At 24.2% G+C, this 23,452-nt stretch overlaps 1 protein-coding gene across 2 annotated transcripts in view; it reads right to left on the bottom strand.

Moving 5' to 3' along the window:
• Positions 1-23,452, bottom strand: part of LOC134829619 (xaa-Pro dipeptidase) — a 69,092-nt gene that overhangs the window by 20,936 nt on the left and 24,704 nt on the right. The window contains exons 1-2 of one of the 2 annotated variants that reach the window (XM_063842797.1): positions 3,616-3,717; positions 3,364-3,549 (exon numbers count right to left, since the gene is read on the bottom strand). In XM_063842797.1, the coding sequence (XP_063698867.1) occupies positions 3,364-3,549 (186 nt within the window). In that variant the 5' untranslated portion in view covers positions 3,616-3,717. Of the gene's footprint in view, positions 1-3,363; positions 3,550-3,615; positions 3,718-23,452 lie in introns of those variants that run through there. The other variant, XM_063842806.1, reaches the window with a different exon arrangement.

The following is a 23,452-nucleotide window of genomic DNA, read 5'->3' as shown; positions in this document are numbered from 1 at the left end:
TCATGAAAAAATTATTTTTACTCAAAAATATTATTAATCATGCAAAATCTCTTTGTAATGAAATATTTTTTATTACTCCATCCCCAAATAAAATAATTTTAAAAAAACTTTTTAAACATTCAAATCACAACCTTAATAGCTAAAATATTCTGTTTACATCAAATTCATGTTTGTCCCCTTAATTTGAAGTATTTTATCATCCCATTCTCTTTATCCGTGCATTTCTCGAGAAAGTTCTCGTCTAAATAAATTACCAAAGTTGGTCTAAAAAGTTTAAATTGGATGGTCAATGGCTCAAAAATGTTTCTCTAGGCAATTTCAGTTGTTGTTCTTGTTTTTCTTTTTAAAGTTTATTATTTTACGACAAGTAACATAACGCTTTTAATGTACTTTTTGCTCTTCATCTTGCATCATTTACTTTGTCAACGTTGGCATTGCACGAGAACTCGAAGCACATGGCAGCAACATTTTTAATGAAATTCCCGACTTCATTAACTTTTGCTTCACATGACAAAAGTAGCAACATTTCGCACATCATCATATAGTTCATAAATGTTTTCCGTTACATAAAAGCAAAAAGAAAAAAAAGTAGTCTCTTGTACCTGATTCTCGCATTTTATTTCATATTTATTCACATCAAAAGCACACAAGTCTATAAAAAGTACCCTCTATAGTTTTTTTTCATGCATTCCAGTTACATTACATACATATTTCCTGTCTGAATAAATCCATATTAAATTTATTTGCGTCTCCCATTACAGTTCACGAGAAGCATAACGACGACTAAAATAAATAAATATAATAAAAAGCAGAAGACATGACTTTTCGTCGAGTTTGTGTTCATCCGACAGATTTTTATGCTTTTCGAGTGCTTTTGGCTAACGAATGGACAACGAGAGCTCTATTGATGAGTTGAAGATGAGCAGTGCCAGTCAAGAAATGTCTGAAGAACGATACAAAATAAATAAATAAAACACATGAATGGAAATAAATGCTTGAATAAACATCATCTATCGAGTCAGATGGTGCCAGAAGGAATTTTTGCTCGTGAAGAAAATATTTTTTCCCTGTCTGTCGTTAAGAAGATGTCATGGAAACTGCCCTGCTTTGCCAACGCAAGTCCTTGATGCCTATTTTCGAAGAGAAGTAGGACAAAATTATGTAATTTATTTCAAGGAAAACATTTTTTCCTCGTATTTTCATCTCTTTTGTCTCTCAGGCGAGATAAAGTTTCAAAAGCCCTTCAAACTTGACGAAAATTTGTGAGTGGAAAACTTTCGAAAGCCTCTCAGATAACTTTTAAAAAAATTAGAAAAAGAGAGACTTTCTTTTGTTGGCAAAAAAAACAAACAATATTTTAGCAATTTATTACTTAATCACGACTATTTCCAGTCATGTACATGTGATGCGATATATCTTCCCTGCCACCTACTCGGATTCAATTTGAAAGGGAAATATTTCAAATAAATTACTTGATTGTATGCAGATCATCGTTGCAACTGTTTCACTCTGTCTCTCTTTCTCGTATTTGTTTTGTGCAGCTAACTATTTGTTTTATTCACGTTAAAAGATAAAATTTTAAAAGCATCGTGAATGGATTTATTTTTTTTTTCTTTTCGTTTTCGAACAAATGAAAATAACATAAAAATATGCAGTTTTCAATGGGAAGTTGTTGTTAAAGGAAAAATGCACAAAATGAAATAACTTAAATATTTATTGTGCGAAAAATTGGTATTTCGGATTTTTTTTAAAATATATTTTGGTTTTGTTAATTTAGGGAGTAAAATTAAAAAAAAAATAAGAATTAATTAAAAATTAATGAAAAATTAATTAAATTAAAAATATAAAAATTAATTCAAATGAAACTAAACTAAATAGTTGTAAAAAAATTAAAATAAAATAAAATAATTAAAAAATTAATAAAATTTAAAAATAAAAATTAAATAAAATTAATAATTAAATTAAAAATTTAATTAATAAATTAAAATAAAAAAAATTAAAATTTGTTTTTAAAATATTAATTTTTTAAATAGGTAATAATTGAATTTTTTATTTATTTTTTTTTCATATCAAGAAGAATTTTTAAGACAAAATTAAAAAATTTTTAATAAATTTTAAACTTTTATAAAATGGTACACTTTTCTACAAAAATTATTTTAAAAAAAATTAAAAAGAATACAAAAAAAAAGTCGAAATATTAATCGAAAATCATCGAAAATTAGAATAAATATATAAATAAAAATAAAATAAATTAATAAAATAAAAAATAACTAAATGAATAAATACATCATATAAATATTTTTAATAATTTTTTTAAATTAATATTTGAAAAAAAATTGTTATAAAATAATTTTTTTTTTTTTTTTGTATATTTTTTGACTTATAAAAATATAATTTTAATTATTAAAATTGAAGAATAATTAATATGTACTCTTCAAAAGACATTTTTTTTATAAAAACAAATAATTTTAAACAAAAAAAAAATCTAAAAGCTTTAAAAATTTTAACTCATTTATTCGAATTTTTTAAAATTTACGTAAGATTTTTTTTTAATTTAATATTTAAGAAACTCAATTTTTCACAATAATTTTTTAAGTTGCAAAAAAGCAATTTTCCACAATGATCCAAAAAACAAAGTAAAATAATAGGCGGTAGAGTGCTTAAAACATAATGGAAGGCAATTTAGTGAGGTACATAGAGAGTGAAAAATAAAATAAAGCATCTAATGATTTATTTACTTTTCCATCGATTTCCTATTACTCGAGGCACTGAACGGTGCAGGTATGCCTTCAAATCAACCTAAATTGCTTTTCTCCCGGGATATTTGAGCAAAGTTTTTCTTGATCAGGTCAAAAAAGGTTTCTCTGTGGTTCTCTTAAAAATTATTGTTTTCATTAAAATTTTCTACCATAAGCGGATTTTCAGCCTCCTTTTCATTAAAAAAGGATTTTTAATTATCAGGAACTAAACCACAGACTTTAAGACTCTTAGTGCGGTTTATTTGCATCTTTTAATGACTTGCAAAGAAAAAAAAACGATGATGATGATGTACCGCACCTGTCACATTTTTCTCGTACATTCTCGAGCAGAGAACCGTTTAAATAACATTTTTTCGTTCGTTGGCAGTGAAACAAAAGAAACGGTTCTCAAAAATAAATCACATCATCACTCATCATCAGCACGATGAAAAAAAAAATAAATACAAATAACGGAGCAATGGACTGTATCTAGCGTAAGTTTCCCATTGAATGCACGCACGAACGTTAATGAAAGCATTTGTCATCTTTGTTATTCTTGATTTTTTTTTTGGAGTGTGTTACGTAAGGCAAAAACGGAGGGTGGCCCACGCAAACTTAAACTCACCTGACGAAAAACGTAATCGACATCGGTGTCGTACAAACTCAAGCTATCGCCGCCTTCCAACAGCACGAGTGCCTTGTTATCGAGACGATTGACTTTTTTCAGTTCGCCGATTAATTTTGCACGATTTTCCTTGAACAGTGTCATTGGCACTTTTAATGTGTGTTTGCCCATTTGATAAGATGCCATCTGAAAAAAAAAAAGAAAAAAAAATTAAAAATTAAATTTTTCCTTCATTTGCTCTGCTGCAGGTACCTTTCTTTTATTATGTTATTAAAAAAATGTAATTTATTTTTTTTTTGTATGAACAAGATTAAAACGACATAAAAAGGTGTCAAACCACTGCAACGATAAAACAGAAACTGCAACGAATAAACGCTCCAATAAAAAAATAATCAATGGAATTTCTGCTTGTGTTTGCTCTTAAAATGCGATAAATTCACAAAATACAAAAAAAAAAAGATAATCAGAAACAATGTACTCTGTACCCGTGCTTTGTGAGTGATAAGCCAACTTGAATTTATGAGAGAATGATTAAACAAAGGACACGTAAATGTTGTGCGATGAAGATTTTTGAGACTTTTGCCAGTTAAATAAAAGACGATTGATGTTTCAGTGAATTGAGGAATTTAATAGTGAGTGACTGAAATGTAACGTTTAATATAATTGACATAAGCTTTGATAAGATATCACTTGAAAACAAATAGAGAAGAGAAAATGAGTTTGTCTCTGTGAATGACTGAGAAATGAGAGAGTTATTAATTTTAAGCTGGAACAATTAGTTAAAATATTTCATGTTTCTTAAAAGATTTTAATTTTTTTTACAAATAATATTTTTTTATGTTAAGTTTAAGTGTTCAATAAAAAAAAATTTATTTTCAAAATTAAATTTTATGAATAAACTTTTAATTTTTTAATTAATTTTAAATAAAAATGTTTTAAATAGTTTATATTTAAAATTAAAATTTTACTAAAATTTTAAGAGATTATTTAATCAAAAAAATATTAGAAAAAAAAATTTTTTATAATATTTTTTAATTAGGTAATTTTAAAAATATTATTTAATTAAAATTTTTTCTATTATTTTTTTAATTAAATAATCTCTTCAAATTTTAGTAATAATATTTAGTAAAGTAAAAATAATATCAGTCTAATTTTTTAAAATTTATTAATTTTTGTAAAAGAAAAATATAATAAATTAATTATTATCACAATTAAAAATTATTAATTAAAAAAATAATTAAAAATCAATTAAATTTTTTTTCTTAATTAATTATTTATTACATATTTTATTTGAATTTCTTTTTAAAATTAATTTAATTTAAAAAATAAAAATAAAATAATTTAAAAATATTATTTATTTTTTTTTTAATTTTATTATTATTTTTTTTAATTATTAAAATAAATTTTTTATTTACATTTTTCATTATTTTTTTTCTAAATTTAATCTTTGGTTTTTCATTTTTTTCAATTATTATATTTTTTATTGTAATAATATTTTATTTAATTTTTAATTTTATTCTTTGGAGAAATATTTTAATAGTAAATTTAAAAATTTTAATCCTGAAATTATCTTGTAAAATTTTAAAACTAAAATTCAATTTCTGTTTCAGCCTGAACGTCAAAACTTCCATCAATGAACAAAACATTTTCGAAAACTAACAAGAGAACCCGAAGGCTCATCAAAAAAGATCAGTCAAGATATGCTATATTGCTAAAATTTAACGTCATTTAGCACGCACGTCTTTCACCAATAATAAAGAAAAAGCCTGAATTCCGCAAATTTATAACATATTTCAACCTCAACGTCAATGTTAGCAATTTATTATTTATAGACCTTGATATTTTGACGCACATCTTCCACACATACCTTCCGCAAGCATCGAAAAATTGGCAAAATATTTTAAATATTCTTCTTGAGCAAGTAAACGAAGAAGAAGATGAAAAAGAGGAATAAAGGAGGTATTAAAAAGTCTTATGTGTTTACAATATTTTTTGATGGGATCGAAAGTGCTTAGCAAGCAAAAAATTTTGTCATGAACTTATTCAGGAAAAAATAAATAAAAATTTTTAGTCAGTGTGACTGAATCAGAATGAAAAACGAAGCACATTAAAAATAAATTATTAAAAATTTTTCCGAAATAATTTTCAACACCCTTTGAAGAAAAAAATAAAAAGCCATTCATCATTCAAAGAAAAAAAAGTTAATAAATGGATTTTCCTGGAAATGATGACACACGACGACCTCTCACTCCAAAAAAAAAAGTTCAATGTCATCGAAATAATTATTACAAAAAAAGCTGAGAAAATTCCCTTCTGAGAAAAACTTTTGATGGATTGAAACAACGTCGTCGTCGTAAATCTACCCTAAAAATGTAAATCCATTTATGTCAATAATAATTTTTCGGCAATGTTCGATCTCGGGGGATCAATTTTTAATTATTTAAGGCAAAAATTTTGTAACATTAAATATTTTGTTTTTGTAAAAAAAAGGTAAAGTAAACAACAAAGTTGACTTCAAAAAATTGCGCGTCACTTCCAGTCGACCAACTTTGATTATGAATAATGCGCATTCCAGATAACACACGACGACGTCGATGACTGTCTGCAAAGTATTTACTACGACGTTTTTTTTTATGGAAAACGCAAAAACAAACAAAGGCACGTGGTGCAAAATTTATAAAAAAAGGAACTTGCCAGATAAGCGACGACGTGACGCTTATTAAGCATGACTTTGTGTCAATTTTAATCAAAAACAAAAAAAAAGTACCGGGCATCTCCTCCTAATTTCAATTTTTTTTTAAATTTTTTTGGCAAATATTAAATAATAGTAATCAAAATAAATAAACAAACCACAAGGTTACGGAAAATTACCAAGTTGAAGGTAAAGTGCAAAAAATCACACACACATCGAGAAAGAAGACAAATGTTGCGAAAAAATTTTATTATCTGTGTCACCCTCTCATGCCGTGCCACACAAAATCTAATCTATTAACTGCGTGTATCTAATAAAATTGTCTGCTAATCAAATAAAAGCCACTTTGTGTGTTTTTGTGTGCTTTTATATCAAGGCCAATGTATGTTTTATTTTTTTTTCTCCTAAATTATTTAGTTTGTATACAAAAAATATCATTTTTTTTCAGAACATTTCAAAAATCGTCTGCTCGTCGTTCAGAAAACGAGAAATAATAAAAAATTTATAGAGTACAAAAGTCAGACATTCTCAATGATATGCGAAATTTTTATACAAACAACAACAAAATTTATTCAACAAAATTTTGCCATGTGACGGTGTTCCGTTCCCGGTCTTTAAAAAAAAATTTTTTTTCAAGCGATAAATGAAGCGACATTAATTTTGATAAGATTTGCTCGCAATTTTTGACGCACAGAGCACGTGAATGGCAGTAAAAGAAATAAATGAAATTAATAAAAAAAATATTAATTGAATTTTTTTCTTTCAACAATAATTTGAGAGAATAACGGTACAATGGATGCTGGAATTTTGATGAAATATTTGATGTTGACCGTTCTTCATAGTGACCTTTTGTATTCATATTTCTTTCTTTTTTCTTTCTTTCTTGTTGAAATGAAATTTCTTTCTAGATAAAATTAAATTTCTCCCGTTGCTCGAGAAGAATTTCGAGTGTTTGTGGGAGGAGAAGAGTAAATAAAATGTGAGTGTTGTTGTCAAAAAGAAAATAATTGAAGCGTTTTTTTTATTTATTTTTTTTTTCTTTATAAAATTTTCATGAAAATTCAATTTTTGTTCAATGATAATTAAATTTTCAAAAGGGATTTCGAATAAATTTTTCTAAAATAATTTAATTTTTAAATAAATTTGAAAAAAAATTAAAAGATTAAAAAATTTAAGCTTGAATTATAGTTTTCATATAATTTAATATTTATTCTTTTAATTTTTTATTTATTTAATTTTAATTATAATTTTAGAAAATGATTTTTTTTTAATAATAATTAATTTTTCAAGAGTTTTTAAAATAAAATTCTTTATATTTTAATATTTTAATGAATTTGAAAAAAAAAATTAGAACTCGTAGCTTTAATTTTAATTTTATTTTAATTTTTTAATTTTTAATTATTATGGACCCGTTAACTCGTTCTACCTATTAATGATTTTTTAAACGTGAACATTAACTCCAAAAATTATGCAATAAATATAATTTTTTAAAAGAAAATTTAATTTTATGCCTCCCAATGATATGCAATGAGCTTTACTTGTCATATTTGAAGATTTTCATGACTTTCCAAAATATTTTTCTTAATTTTTTTGAACAAAAACCTTCTAAAAGTTAATAAAAAAAAAATTGAAATTAATTTTAAAGAGATTTTAAAAATAAAATTTGAGTTATTGCGTTACAAAACTTGTATAGAATTTCAATATTAATTCAAATATTTTTCCGTTAATTTCTAAAAAGTTCAATTTCCATAAATTTTTGACAGACTTTCAACCAAAATGTCGCAAAAATTTTCTTAACACAACAAAAACAAATTAAATTAGTTCATCATTTGATGAAGAAGACACACAAAACAAATTTTCTGACGAAACATTTTGCAATATGTGCGGTTCCTTTCGTATTTCTCGGAATCAAAATTGTCAAAAATCTTTCTGTTCGTATCTGATGCGAGAAATATATGATAACCGCTTTTACTTGGATGTTCAATTTTCATTTCATTACATTGAAGAAGCCGTTTCTTAGCAACATTCAATTAAATTTTGTTTTGTTATGTCTTGAATCTTATCACTCCGCACTTGTAACAACAAAATAAACTTTGTTGTTATGACAATCGGAAGCGTTTAAAGCTCTCTATCAATAAATGTGTATTTTTAGTACCGTTTTTAATCGAGCCGGAGAGGAATTATGAAATTTGATTAAATTTTCAACATATTGAGTCATCAAATGTAATATTTATTATTTTTCTGCATCTTGTTTACCTTCACATGCATTCCAGCTCGAATTTTTTTTTTTGTTTACAAATTCTATGGCCGATCACGTTGAACTTTATCTCAAATATTTTATGATTCTTACGTAAATATCTGATGACGACAATGATGTTTTTGTGGTAGGTCCGCCGAATGAATGAATTATTTGATTATATTGCGTGAGTGTGGTTATTAGCATAAACGAGACGAATTGAGCGCAATAAACAATTGAATGTCCTTGTTTTTGCGACGATGATTATTATTGTTGTCGTTGTTTTTTCACTTCACGTGAATTGATGGATTAACTTTTTTTTTCCTTTTCTCCCGTCATGCACTTCATTTGTTTATTGATGTCAACAAAACGGTGCCTGGTTGATAAATTGAAGCGTTGTTTACCGTAAACAACTTCCACTTTACGTCGAATGAATTATTTTTTTAATGAGAAATAACGAAAACAACAAAACAAAAACAACAACAGTTGACACAAATATGCAATTTTTATTGAAAAAAAAAAAAAAATCTCATGACTGGGTAATTAAAGCAGCTGATGGAAGTAAACCGGTTGAAATTCTCTCAATTCACATGATTTTTTTTATTATGAATGAATAAGTTATCATTATTGTTTGAATTAATTAGCAGAATATTCAATCGGCATGCAAATGATGCTCAATGCCTCATGGAATTGAAAGCAGAAAATAAAAATATTAAACAATGATCGGAACTCAAAAGGATTTGTTGGCTGAATGCAAAATTGCATTATTTCCTGCGAGACCATAAATCGAATAAAAAGTAATTTTATTTGTTCGATTTCAGGTCGCAATTGACGACGCGTGAAGTAGGGTAGCTGTGTTTGTTTACGATAGCAATTTTTAAAACGACTTCCAGTGTGAAACGGGCAGAGACGACAAAGCAATAATCTTTAATTAGCTAATCCCACACATCAATTTATTGTCGTAATGTGATTCATTTGTTTGATTTTTTGTAGTGTTACAAATGTGTTGGAGGCGCATTAAATAGTTAGATGTTTTGAAATAAGCGCTTTTGAAATTATTTATTGTCGGTAATAATTATTTTATGAAAAAATTAATTTTTTGTTAAAAATTTTTGAAAATTTAATGAAATAAGAAATTTTTAAATTATAACATTTATTTTTTTAAGTCATGAAAAAATATTTTATTTAAATAAATTAAAAATATTTTAAATATTCAAAAAATTTTATTTAATTAAAAAAATTATTTAAAAATTTTATTAAATTAAAAAAAATATTTAAAAATTTTATTTATTTTTAATTTAAAAAAAAAATAATTTATTTAATCTGATTATTTTTTTTTGCATGTTTAAAAAATTTTTAAACTAATAATATGTTCAAATTTATTTTTAAATTAAAGAAAGAAAATCGAATAATAATTCGAATTCAATTTAAATATTGAAATATTATTTTCTTTATTTAATATTTAAGTATTATTTTAATATTTTTTATTCATTTTATAACTTGAATTAATTATTTTAATTATTATTTTAATTATTAGGTAACTCTTAAATTTAATTCTAAGTTATTTTTTAAATATTTTTTTTCTTTAAAATTTTACTTTTTGTACAAAATAATTTTTTTTTTTTTTTAAATTTTTAAAATAAAAATAAAAATAATTAAAGTTAAAATTAAATAAAAAAAAAAATAACAAAAAAAATAAAAAAAATGTATTTAATTTAAGTTAAAATTATGTATGTACCTATTGTATAAAAAATTAATTAATTAATAATAATTAAAAAAAAGTAAATAAAATTAAAAATTATAAAAAATCCAAATAAATATTAACTAAAAGAAATATTTTGAGTCATTTTGACCTATAATATCATCTTGAGCTCTACAAATAAATAAAAGAATAAAATTTAGCTTACAAAAAATTCATACAAAGAAAAATTATTAAAAAAATGTAAAAAATAATTGTCACCAAGCCTTTTAAACTCTTGATTTATTGATCAAAAATGACTCATTCTGCAAAAAATAAAGAAAACGGACTTTCATCACACACAGGAAGTGCCGATGACTTGACATGTCGTCATTTTTACTACAAAATACTCACTACACCTTATTTTTTTTTTTAACTACGATGCGAATTGAAACGACCACACTAAATAACTCTTTTATTTTATTAATAACCGTAACAACTGTAATATAAAGAAAATTGCGCACTAATTTTGCATTCATTCATTGTTTCTCGTACCGACTCAAAATTTTACGCTTTGTACGCTGACTCAGAAAATTTTTTACAGACGCTTCAATATTGTTATTATTATATTGCATTAATATTTATTTTATGCCACTTTGTTTGTTTGTTTGTAAATAAATGGGTTCAATTGAAACGAAATAAATATAAAAAAATTGTTTTTTGCGAATTTTTTTTTCACGAACACGAATTCAGATTTTTTTGTGATAAAAAAAAAGATTCGGAAGAGAAAGAAGAGTTTAATTGTATGATAATGTGTATTAAAATGACGTCAAAATGATAGAAAAAATGCGAAAAACTTTAAATTAATGTCAAAATTATGCATGTGAATCCAAGCCAAACGCCGTTTCGAACATTTTGCAAAAGCAAAAAAAGTTTTGCAAGCAAAGAAGGTCTTTTAAATGATAAATGTAGTGCACATACTCCATTACTTAGTCGTTCGCAGTAGATGTTTCATGTACAATATAATAAAATAAATGTGGAGGTATTTAAGGAATTTATGTTGGATTGCAACTTTTTGTATATACGGGACGGATATTTATCTTGCATTCTTGCTCTTTAAACGTTATTTTCCTTCTTCAGAAGTATTTTTTCAAAAAAAAAAAGGTTTGTCACAACTAAATCTCGTGCCTTGTTCGTGAATTATTTCTTACTTCAGAAACTTTTTGTTTTAAAATGTTCTATTCTATTTTTTTTTATTTTTTTCTATTTATTTAAAAGAAAAATACGAATAAATACGAAAATTTATGTAAAATTATCAGATAAGCTCATTATAATAGTTTGCAGCTAAATAACTACTATTTATTAACATAAAACAAAACAATACAACAATAAATGTAAACAATAACAAAAACATTGTGTGCCGGTTCGATAAATATACCTTTCACTCCATGCCTCGTTCCTGCCTCGTTTTTTCACTCTTTACAATTCTATTTGCATATAACATAAATTTTATATTTATTAATAAAACACAATAATAATAAATGATAATAAAATGTGTTTGTTTGTTAAAAAAATAAAAAAATTGTGCCATATTGCTGATTCAACTGATAGCTGACCACGATGACGAACCATAACAGTTTACTTTTTTGTGTTTTCGTGTTGCTTGCCATTTTATTATTTTTTTTTGCTGCATTCAATTCACCGAACGATAAATAATACTGTTAGCTTATTTTACATTCCATTTATGGTCAAATTGCAGTTTTGTGTATGGATGGAGTCGCAGCTGAAAATGCGACAACAGCCAGTCGGCGGCTTACAAAAATGGATTGTTATCATTTTAAATTGGATTTTTTTTTGTGTTTCGTGTGTGACAATGTTTTTCACGACGACGATGATGGTAGTTGAAAAAGGCAAAAAAAAAATCAAGCTATAGTTGGATTTTATGAATATTTTATGAACAGAATGCCCGGCAGAAGTTTTTTTTTGTGTGTTTGATAAATTGACAAGCTGTCAATTAATGTTTTAAACGAATGTATTAAGAAAAGTCTTTGGGAAAATTATTATATTTTTTTGTCATGTTGTAGGAGTGTTTGACAGCTTTGACTTAGTTGCAAAAGGCTGGTTGGATGGGTCGAACGTATTCGAACGGCAGACATGTCAAATGGTAAAAGGGATGAAATTATGAGATTTAGTTTTTTTTTCTTTTGACAGATATTGCTTGTCATTTTTTTAGGTCCAATAGTTTTTGATGGTATTTTAATAGAATTTTTTTTGTCTTTTTTCAATTTTCTACAAAAGACAAAAAAATGAATATTTTTAGCAAAAAAGTTAGCAGCAACATTTTTTTAAATTTATTTTTTTTTAAATATTTTTTTATTTTTTTAATTAATTTATGTATTTTTAGTTTTTACCTAGTTAATAATTTTTTATTTAATTTATATCGTTCATAATAATTTACTTATTAAAAATTTTATGTAAATTTTTAAAAATTGTAAAATAAAAATAACTTTTTTTAAAAATTAATTATTTGTCATCTCGAGTACATAAATTTTTATGGAACATATGGTTTATTAACGAACTGTTTGGTCAGAAAAGCCAAAAATGTGATATTTTTGCGTTTTTAAAAAATTTTGAACCATTGAATTAAAATTGTCTTAAAATTTAAATGGACATCAAGATAGGGTAATAAGATCTGTACTTTTATAGGTAAATTTAAAATCCGGGATTTCGGTATTTTTTAGAATGGAATGCACCTTGTATTTAATTCATATAATTCTTAAAAAAATTTATTTTTAGTTAATTTTTAATAAATTATAATAAAAATATTTTTAAAAAATTAATTAATTTTAATTAAATAAAATTTAATTTATTCAAATAAAAATAATAAAAATTTTGAAATTTTTATCTTAATGTTTTTTATTTATTATCTTTTATTTTAATTACAAAAAAAAATATTTTTAACTTATTTTTTCAAAAAAACTCCATTTTTTTTTATTTTTTCAAGCCTTGGAACAATATTATTTTTTATTTATGGGGTAAAAATATTTTCAACAATAATTTATTTTCCATATTTTTTTTCGTCAATAATTTATTTTCCATAATTTTCTTCATCAATAATTTATTTTCCATAATTTTCTTAAACAATTATTTATTTACCATATTTTTTTTTAGAAAATTATTTATTTTCCATAATATTTTCGAATAAAAAAATTATTTATTGCGAAATATTAAAATATTGTTTTAAGTCAAAAGAACTCTTTCATCGAACTCCAAAAAGCGAAATTCTGTTTTACTTCCAAATTGTGAAGTCAAAAGACGTAAACTTTTACTGACAATACTATTAAAATAATAAAATAGTCAAAAAATTAATTAAATAAAAATAAATTTAATTTTTATAAGATCATTAATTTACTATAAATTATAAATGTAATTAATTCGCAATAATTTTATTTATAATTGATAAATTAAAATAATTAGAAAGAAAAAAATAAATCCAAAAACATGAAATTTGCTTTACAAATTATTTCATATTTGTAAAAAAAATAAATTTTTTTTTTAAAAATTTAAAAAAATTATTTAATATTTGTAAAAAAATTAAATTTTATTTTTATACCTAATTTAAAAAAAAAAAAAATTAAAAATTTAAAAAAAAAATTAAACAAATAAATAAAATAATAATTAAAAAAATAAATGAAAAAAATAATTAAAAAAAAAAATTAGCAAATTTTAAAACTTTTTCCAATAAAACTTTTTGAATACATCTTTTCAATAAAAAAAAATTAATTACTTTTAAACCCATTCAAAATTTTCAGCTTTTCTCTCTATTTCTCTATACTATAGAATTGTTTCCAATGACACTACAGGTCTCGACATCATAATGAAACACAAAACGACACGTACAAATTGAATGACTTTCCTTTCATAAGACCTTTGTGAATCATAAAATAACACTCCAGAACGTATTAAAACTATCAAAACGTATAAACCTCTTTTATATTTTCTTCTTTCATTTCTCCACGAACCGTACGAAAATCCATAAAACTCTTTTATTACTACAATTTCTGTGTGTTTTCTACTTATTATATGTATAGTCGGATTATCGATCAATCGTACATTCAATATTTCTCTCAAATAAATTTAATCCCATCAACACAAGTTTTAACTTTTACCTAAAATAGCAGAAGGAATGGCAGAGATACCGAATGCATAAAAAGTTTTGAATAAAAAATGCAATGATTTTTGCATTCAAATTACAAGCACGACTGAGGTACTTTTCTATGGCATCTCTCACTCTATATATTTTGTGTTATATCATCACTCGCATATAAATCATCGCACAAAATGCAATGTTTAGTACTAAATTTATAATACCCACAAACCATCACATACGAACGAAAGCAATTATTATTATTAAATTTATAGGCTTTTTCATGCTTTAAAACGCAGTACGGAGTAAAAGCGAAAGAAAACCCGGTTATTGAGCCACACATAGACACAACGTGCCAACACTACAAACTAAAGCTTAACAACAGGCATTGCTTGCTTCCGGAAAAATATTGTTGTGTTATTGTTGTTATATTTGCTACGTTTTTGCCAGCCAGATATCGTGTGCTTTACAACTTTTTGCGAAATTTCGTTCCGAAAAAATATTGTAAACACATAAACAAAACAAAAACAATCGTTATTTATTTCATTTTACTCAACGACAGAGAGAAATATTTCAAATTATTTCCTTCCTTGTTTATTATTGTGCCGAAAGTCGAGCAAAAAAGAGCTTGTTCAATGATTTTTCGACAAGGTTTATTCGATTTTCCAATTTCAAAAGTGTTGCAACATCACAAAAAAATGTTATTGACTCACGTTTACTTTTTTTTTGCCAATTCCAAAAAAAAAAAAAAATGAAAATAAAATCAGTTGTCATTTGAAATCACGACTGCACTGAGTATGTGGGAGTCGGAACACGACAACATGACGAATAAAAAAAAAAGAGGAAAGAAACGTTAAAACAAAGAGGGAGTTCCGTAAGAAGAATCCGCCGCCGCACATTAATGTCTCTCTCTCTTACATTATTGCGGATATCGCCTGCAGTAGATTTAGAAAAAAAAGGGAAAAATATTTTTTTTAGGAGAATAAAGTTATATAAAGGAAGAAAAAATCGTAAAATCCAAAAGAAGAGACAGTGAAGAGTAATGTAATAAAATTAAAGAAGCCACAAGAAAGAGAGAGGAAAAGACCCTTTTTATCACTAAAATGAAAATGTCTGAAAAATCAACACTCTTTATCAGAATTTATTGTGTGCGACTTTTTCTTACTCGAGGATGAAAAGAAGCAAGCCACACACAAAAAGATGTAATCATAAATTTAATAAAATAATAAGTCGAATGAAAGAAAGGCACTTTATTATTCTCTCTTTCACATGCTCGACAAAAAAAAAGTCCGTTAGTAGGCAGAAATTTATAATTGCAAAGACAGATGCAGAATGTCTTCTCGGATGCGAGTTGGTTGAAAATTATTATTTTTATTATTATTTTTTAAGTCTCTGTTCAAACAAATGGAGACATAAAAAGAAAGGCAAACATGTGAGCCCACGTTCGTTCGTCGGTTTGGTTCGCCCGATTCCATTGAGGTTTTCGAACAATCGAATTTTATTTACTTTTTGAATTAGTTTTTGTACATAAAGGGGGAAGTGATGTACGATGAATATTGAAATGAATATAATGTGAATTTTTTAGCTTTAGTTTATTGTTTTGCCTTGGTCACTTAGAGAAATTTCCTATTTTATGTTGATGCAATTTTTAGAAGTTTATACTTGAAAAGTTATAAAAAACTAAAGATTTTGAATTGATTATTTTAAAAATAATTTTTACTATTTATTTTCGTAATCATAAGTTTATTAGCTTATTTTTTTAGTTCATTTTTTATGTCAATCGCATTTTTTTCACTCAAAAATGAAAAATGTCTAAAATATTTTTTTATTTTAAAAAAAAAATTATTAATTAAAATGTAAGAATTTTTAAAATATTTAAGTTCTTAAAACATTTTTAAGAATTTTCGGTTTATTTTAGAATTCTTCTAATTTTTTTTTTGCTAAGCCGTTAATTTTTTTTGAAATATTTGTTATCAATTCAAATTTTTTTCTTCCAAAGAGCAAAATTTTTAAAAAGTATTTCTCATTTTTTTAAATTTTTTTCATTTTTTTTTTCAAAAAAACAAGTTTCATAAAAAAATTTTGAAAATTTTTCAAGAATTTTTCAAAATTTTTTTTTTAAATTTTAATTTTTAAGAATTTTTGTACAGTGAAAATTCTATCATAGGGCAACTCTGAGTTAGGGCATATTCTCTAATAGGGCACATCGATTTTCTATAGAATTTCAATTGAAATCTCAAATTTTGGGTTTTATTTAACAATTTTCAATGGAAAAAAGTTTCAAATTGTCTAAAGTATGATAATTATCATTTTTAAAAATTTATTCTTTTAAAAATTCAAAGAAATTTCATTCTTGAATTTTCTCAATAATTTCCAAATTTTTTAATTTAATTTTTTATCGAAACAGTAAAAATTTAGCTTAAAGTTAACACATTTCTCCAAAAAATTTTAATTTTTAAAATTCAAAAAAGTAAATTTATTTGTAAATGTATCATTTCTTAAAAAAATGCATGAAAAATTTTTTGAATATTGAATTTTCCTATTTATAAAATAAATATTTTTAAAAATTTTTAATTTTGTGCCCTATTTAGAATTTTCACAATTTAAAAAAAAAAAACTTGAATTTTTTTATAAAAATTTTTTCAAAAAAAATTTTTTCAAAATTTTTGACATATTTTTCCTTAATTTTTTTTAATTTAGAATTTAAAAAAAACAATTAAATTTAATATTTTTATTTTTATTTTTTTAATTGTTATAATTTTAAAAAAAAATTGATATTTGAAAAAAAAATTTTAATAAAATAAAATGAAATAAAAAACTTTAAATAAGTTAATATTTTTTTAATCAAAATAAAATTAAAAATTTTAAAGAAATAAAAATTATTTTTAATGAAAATTTAAATTAAAACACAAAAAATCAAATAATTTCATCAAAAAATTTAAATCTCTTGATAAAAATTCTCGTTGAAATATTTTAGTACCTGATAATAATTTTCTTCTTCACTTTTAATTTTTTTTTTTCATTCAACTCCCACAGGAAAAAATTTTAAACTACTTGATAATATAAGAATTTGCATGAAGAAGAACTTTTCAATCAATACCGTTCCATATGTTACAAAAATCTTGAATTTTAATTTGAATAACAAAATAAAACAAAAACTTGTAGAAAAATTTGCATTACTTCTGCCGAACCATGCAACTTGTAGCAGTGCAGAAAATGTCAAAAGTTCAAAGTTCATTTGTGTGCAACAACATCAGCAGGCATCGAGAACATTCTCTCGTGCACAATTTCCATGTGAAAATCTACTCATCTGTACCATTCATATACAAAAACAGCTCACCTGCAGCTAAAAATTTAATTCAAAATTATCAATTTTTTTCATTAAAGAGTATTTTTGCTGCCTGTTTTTGCATTAGACATTGACAAAGGACCTTTTTTGTGTTTGGCGAAAACGACTTTACATTGTTTTAATATTTTTATCATTTATTATCATATCGTCAACAACGGAAAATGCGCATGCCTCTGATGTGTTTACAACCAAAAATATTGTATCACGTAGCTCGGCACGTCGTTCGGAGGAAAATTTGCTGTAGAGGAACGTAATATTTATCATGTGGACAGGAATGATTGGATTTTCCGTTCATACATGCACGTACGCTGAACCTTTTGTTTTTTTCTCCCAGAATTGAGTAACGGAAAGCGTGCGTCTTCCAGCATGTGCCACAAGCATGACAAATCTATATGGGGGCAATAACAAAAACAGTTGATGTTTTTTTCTTCTTCTCCATCGTCGTCAATAAATGATGATGATCTAACATATTTAAAAGGGCAGAGCAGCCTTTTTTTGCTCTATTTATCGTTGCTTGCTAATTTCGTGAGGAAAAAAGGTCCTCATTAACTGACATTCAAACAGTTAATGTGATATTAATTACCTCGGAAAAGAATTTCCTTCATACGGAGCTCAATCATAACTCAACACAGCAACGATGACAAACAAATTGATGTCCTTCCTCATCATCAATTTTATTTAATGCTCATGATGTTGTTATTTTCGTTCGTCCTTTCATCGTTTATTATTTGTTTGTTCGCTCATTACACCATTTGTTATCGATTTTCCAAGAAGTTGTTTTTTTTTATTACCTTTCGTAAATATATTTTTCTGTACGACGAGAAAATCTACCTTAATTTAGTTAGGACGGTACGTACACGAGAATGACTAATTAGAATTACATAAATTTTACATAATATTTATTTTTAGTGAAAAATATTGTTTTGTTGCGAATGAAGCGAAAGGTTGCTGTTGTTGTTGCCAACGAGGTAGGTAAGTAGAGAGAGGTATTTTTCGTTTGGAATTTGATGAGGGTCGTAAAATGTATTTTTGAAAAATACAAAAAATAAAAACTCACCCAGGGGGCGGCATGTAGAAACTTTATTATCATCATCGGCATCACAAGTAGCAACAACAGAACATTTTAAACCGCTGGGGAAAATGTAATCCTGATACATTTTACGTGGACAAGGCTTTAGAATAAATTTCATATAAATATTGAGCTTATCTACGACGTTAATGTTCCCATATCTCGCATAGTATTTAACAAAAAAATAAAAGCAGATGTGAAAGTTGGCGGGAAGTGAATAATTTTATCGCATTTTTTCGGTTTTTTTTAAATTATTATTCAAAACTTTTTTTTTTTGAAAGAATAAAAAAAATAATTTAGTAGAATAATTTTTTTAAAGCTTTTTTAACTTTTTGTCAAAATTTAAAAAAAAACGTTTCATTTGGAGATGAAAATTTTTTGAAATATTAAATTTCATCATTTTTTTCTGCGATTATGTTAAATTTTTTACGTGTTTTTTTCCAAAAATTTTCCGGCAAAATTTTAAGAAGTTAATATTTTTTTTAATGATTTAATTTTTTTTTAAATATTATTTTTTTTTATAAAATAATTTTTAGTATCATTTCTACTCGATTTCTACAATTTAAAAATAATTTTAAGAAAGTTATTTTCAAATTTTCGATAAAATTTTACCTTAACCTTTTTTCTATAATTTTTTTTTCTTCATTTTTACAATTTTTAGTTTAAAAAAATTATATTTAACTATTTTTAATTTTTAATTTATTTATCAATTATTTTTTTATTATTAAAAAAATTATTAAATTATTTTAATATTTAATTATTTTAATAATTAAATAATTTTTTTAATAATAAAAAAATAATTGATAAATAAATTAAATAATTAAATTATTTTTTTTATTAATTAATGAATAATTTATTTATTTTCAGCAATTATTTAATTTTAAAAATTATTTATAATTTGATAATATTTTTTTTATTTGTCAAAAAGTGTAAAATGTCAATTCAAAAAATTTTACTATTTTTTTTTTTTATTGAAAATTAAATTAAATTAAATTAATTAATTATTTTTAAATTAATTAAAAATTATTTTTAAATTTAATTATTTAATAATTAAATTATTTTTTTTTTTGATATGTTGCTAGATTTTTCTTTTCGAATTCTTAAATTTATTTATTTATTTTTATGTTTATTTTTTTATTTAAATTTTCTTATATTTATTTCAAATTTTAATTTAAAAAATTTTTTTTCTTAAAGTTAAACTACGATTTAAATTACTTTTCTTCAATTTTTCTCTTTTATTTCAAATTCTAGACAGACAATTTAATTGAAAAAACGAGCCCAATATCGCTTTTCATCGTCATTGAAAATGAAAAAAAAAATTATATAGAAAAACGGAGAATGTATGTCCTTGAACCCAATGCTGTAATATTACACACACACCTAATGCTCTTCACACACGACACATACGCGACGACACACAGCTAGAACGGAAAATTGTAATGTGAAAAAAGTTTTCAGGTCAGTACGCATTTCACGTACGTTGTTGTCTTTCTGATCACACATGTTCCAATTTCTGCTGCTGCTTGCTTGCCAACACATGCCCGTAACAGCCACTGATGGAATGACAGATAGGTACATAATGAGGGCATTTCATTTAACGATAACAAGAAAAAAAAAGTTTTTTTTTTTTGGTTTTTTCCATTTACTTCCTAAATTCCTAAAATTTATGGTTTCCACATCGAGAATCAATTGTTGGCTTGACTCGGTTTGGTCAACAACACAAATACCGTATTTTTTTGCGCGACGCATCGCCATAAAAGGCGAGATATTTATTTGTGATATGATTGAGAGGCCGTATCTCAAATTAACACATTCCATTATGTACTGCACACCTAACTGCACAATTAACGTTGTTTACAGCAACCAGCTCGTCGTCTTGTTCGGAATAACAATATCAATTGATGTGTGAGCGATTTGTTTGTTTCTTGTGTTTCTCGCGCGTATCTCTATCGTAAAAACAAACAGCGCAAAAAATAATAGTGAAAAAAACTAAAATACCGCTATATCGCTCGCTTTTCTATACCGAATCCGTTACATTATACATTAGACCAGACACTATATTTTTATGTGCATATTTAAATAGCGAAAAAAAAACAAACGCGTGTCTTTTTTTTTGTAGTGAATGTTTGTTAGACGAACGAAATTTCGCAAACAAAAAATGTGTCATGTCTCTCGCTCACGACTTTCTGTTTGGATATTTTTTTGTTTTTGTTTTGGTTTTACAATTTCTTTTTTGTTGTTGTTGTAAAAGTGCGTAGACGTAACGCTTTAAACCGTTATTCATCAAAGTTGGAATGAAATTTTACGCCTTCAAAGTTTTTTGATCGAGCGAGTGATTAAACGGTTCTTATGAGAGGTCAAAAGCAATTAATTTAGAGCCCGTGGCGATTGGATATGAGGTTAAAACGGGCATCCGATGATGAAGGGAAAAATATTAATAATTCATTTCTCATTCTTTAATTGTTATTAAATGAAAAATTATTATGGGTAAAAAAAGTAAATTAGGAAATAATAATATTTTTTTAAGGATTTTGAATGAATTTAATTTTTTTATATAATTAATAAAAATTTTAGAAAATCACAAAAAATAATTTTAATTTTTTAAATTATTTTATAAGACTAAATTTTTTTTTAATTAAATTTTAATTTATTAATTTTATTTAATTTTTTTAATTTAAATTTTTAAAATTTTATTTTTTTTTAAATTTATAAATAATTTTAAAAAATTTTGATAAATTAAAATAATTTTGAATAATTTTAATTAAAATTATTTTATTTTTAAAATTTTGTTAATTTTAATTTTGATTCAATTAGCAAAAAAATATAATTTTTTTTATTTTCAAAAATCTGAAAATTTTAATTATTTTTAATACGAATGAGTTCATATTTTTAAATAAAATAAAAATATAAATAAAGTTTATTTTTACTTATTTAAAAAAAATTAAGAACTTCAGATTTTTGGAAATTATAATATTTTTGAATAATTAATAATAATTTTAAAATAATTCAAAAACATATTTTTATACCTTTTTGAATCAAAATTATTCAAAAAGTATAAATTATGTATTTTTGAAATAACCAAATAAAAAAATCATAGAGGAAAATGATATTTTTGTTATTCCAGTTACAGATTTTTTTATGAATTTTCCACAAAATTCAAACTTTCCGTAATATTATTTAAATTGTTACCACATCAACGAAACCCATCTCCAATTAAATCCTCATTTTTCCTCGATTCCTTGAAAAACGATATTTAAATACCGTGAATTTCGCCCGCAGTATCGCAATTTAAACACCTAAAACCCAGATGAAAGTTTTTCCTTTTTCCCAACAAAAAACAGATTAAATTATGATGTTTACATAAATTAACATTGTATACCGATATTTAATGAAGATCATGCCACAAACAGCAACAACGACCTTTACAGCAGCAGTCGGTTACTATGCGCGTCGTCAGCGCAATTTAATGAATGGATGAAAGTACATCGTTAAAATTAAATTATTATTTTAAATGCAAGAATTGCATACCAGACATGCTACGAGTCAGGTACGCCTTTAAATAATATTTATTTACATTTTATCGATATGGTTATGCGTTCGTTGATATACAAAAAAAAACAACATAACGGACTGTTTTTTTTTATTATCGCTTCTTATAAAAATATTCGTCAGAGTTGAATTCAACCGAAATTTAACTGACGTGTTTTTTTTTTTTTTATTAAATATTTTTTAAATACAAAAGAAAAATCACATGATTCACAAAAATTGCCTTATCAAGGCTTATATCACATTTTATTGATTTTTTGTTCAAAACAAGCTATTATTATGTTGTATTTAGAAAGATAACGTTGGAATAATTTTACTATCGTTACTACGCCTTGTTTACAAATAATGTTATCATCTGTGACGACAACAACGTCTAATGGGAGCCATCAGCTAATTTTTAATGTTTATACGTTTCGACATGTGATGATGATATAAAACATGAAAGTTATTGACTTTTTAACTGTTTGCAGACAGGGGCGTAACTTTTAGTAGAGCAAATAATGAAAATTGCATCGCTTTGAAAAGTAACTGAATAAAAAAATAATTAAAATGAGATATTTTTATAACCTTCATGAAATAAATTTTATTTATTTCATTTTTTAAAAAAAATTTTAATTAATTTTTATATTTGATAAAAAAAAATTTTTTTTAAATTTATTATTTTTAAACAAAAATATTTTGTATTAATTTATTTTTAATTGAAAAAAAAATTATAAAATTAAATAATTAACATAAAAATGTATAAAAATAATTTTTAAACAAATTATTTTATTTAATTATTTTTTTATTTTAAAAATATTTTTGCAAATTAAAAATAATATTAACAAAATGAATAAAAATTTTTAAATAATTTAATTAAATTTAAATTTATTTAATTAATAATTTAATTCAAATTTATGAATTATTTAATTTATTTTTTTTAATTAATTAAATAAATTAAGTAATAAAAATTAAAAAAAAATAAAAACAAAAAAAAATATATATTTTTGTAACGTCTCTGGTTACGCAATAAAAACAAATGTCAATTCTCGGAAAAAAACAAAAAAAAAACATTTTCGTGGAAACATCATCTATTTGGGTGCCAAAGCGAAAGTAAAACATTTTATTATTCATGACTACAATTGAACTGGCATGCAATTGATTTATTTTATTTCGCTATCGTTGTAAACATTTTACTTTGTGTTCCCCCGAAAATAATCAATAACATTATTTATGTCTCAATAAATAAATTGGAACGACGACGATTGAAATCAAGAGCAATAAATAATAATAATAACAGAAATCTTCTTCTTTCCTCTCTATCTCTCGTTTTTACTCGCATCATCATCATCATCATCTATCCACAAATGGGTCATCGTTTCAGTATTTTTAT

Source organism: Culicoides brevitarsis, chromosome 1, assembly GCF_036172545.1.
Source record: "Culicoides brevitarsis isolate CSIRO-B50_1 chromosome 1, AGI_CSIRO_Cbre_v1, whole genome shotgun sequence".
NCBI classification, from domain to species: Eukaryota; Metazoa; Arthropoda; class Insecta; order Diptera; family Ceratopogonidae; genus Culicoides; species Culicoides brevitarsis.
Note: the sequence above shows the minus strand (reverse complement) of the source record. Positions and strands in the feature narration are given on the sequence as shown.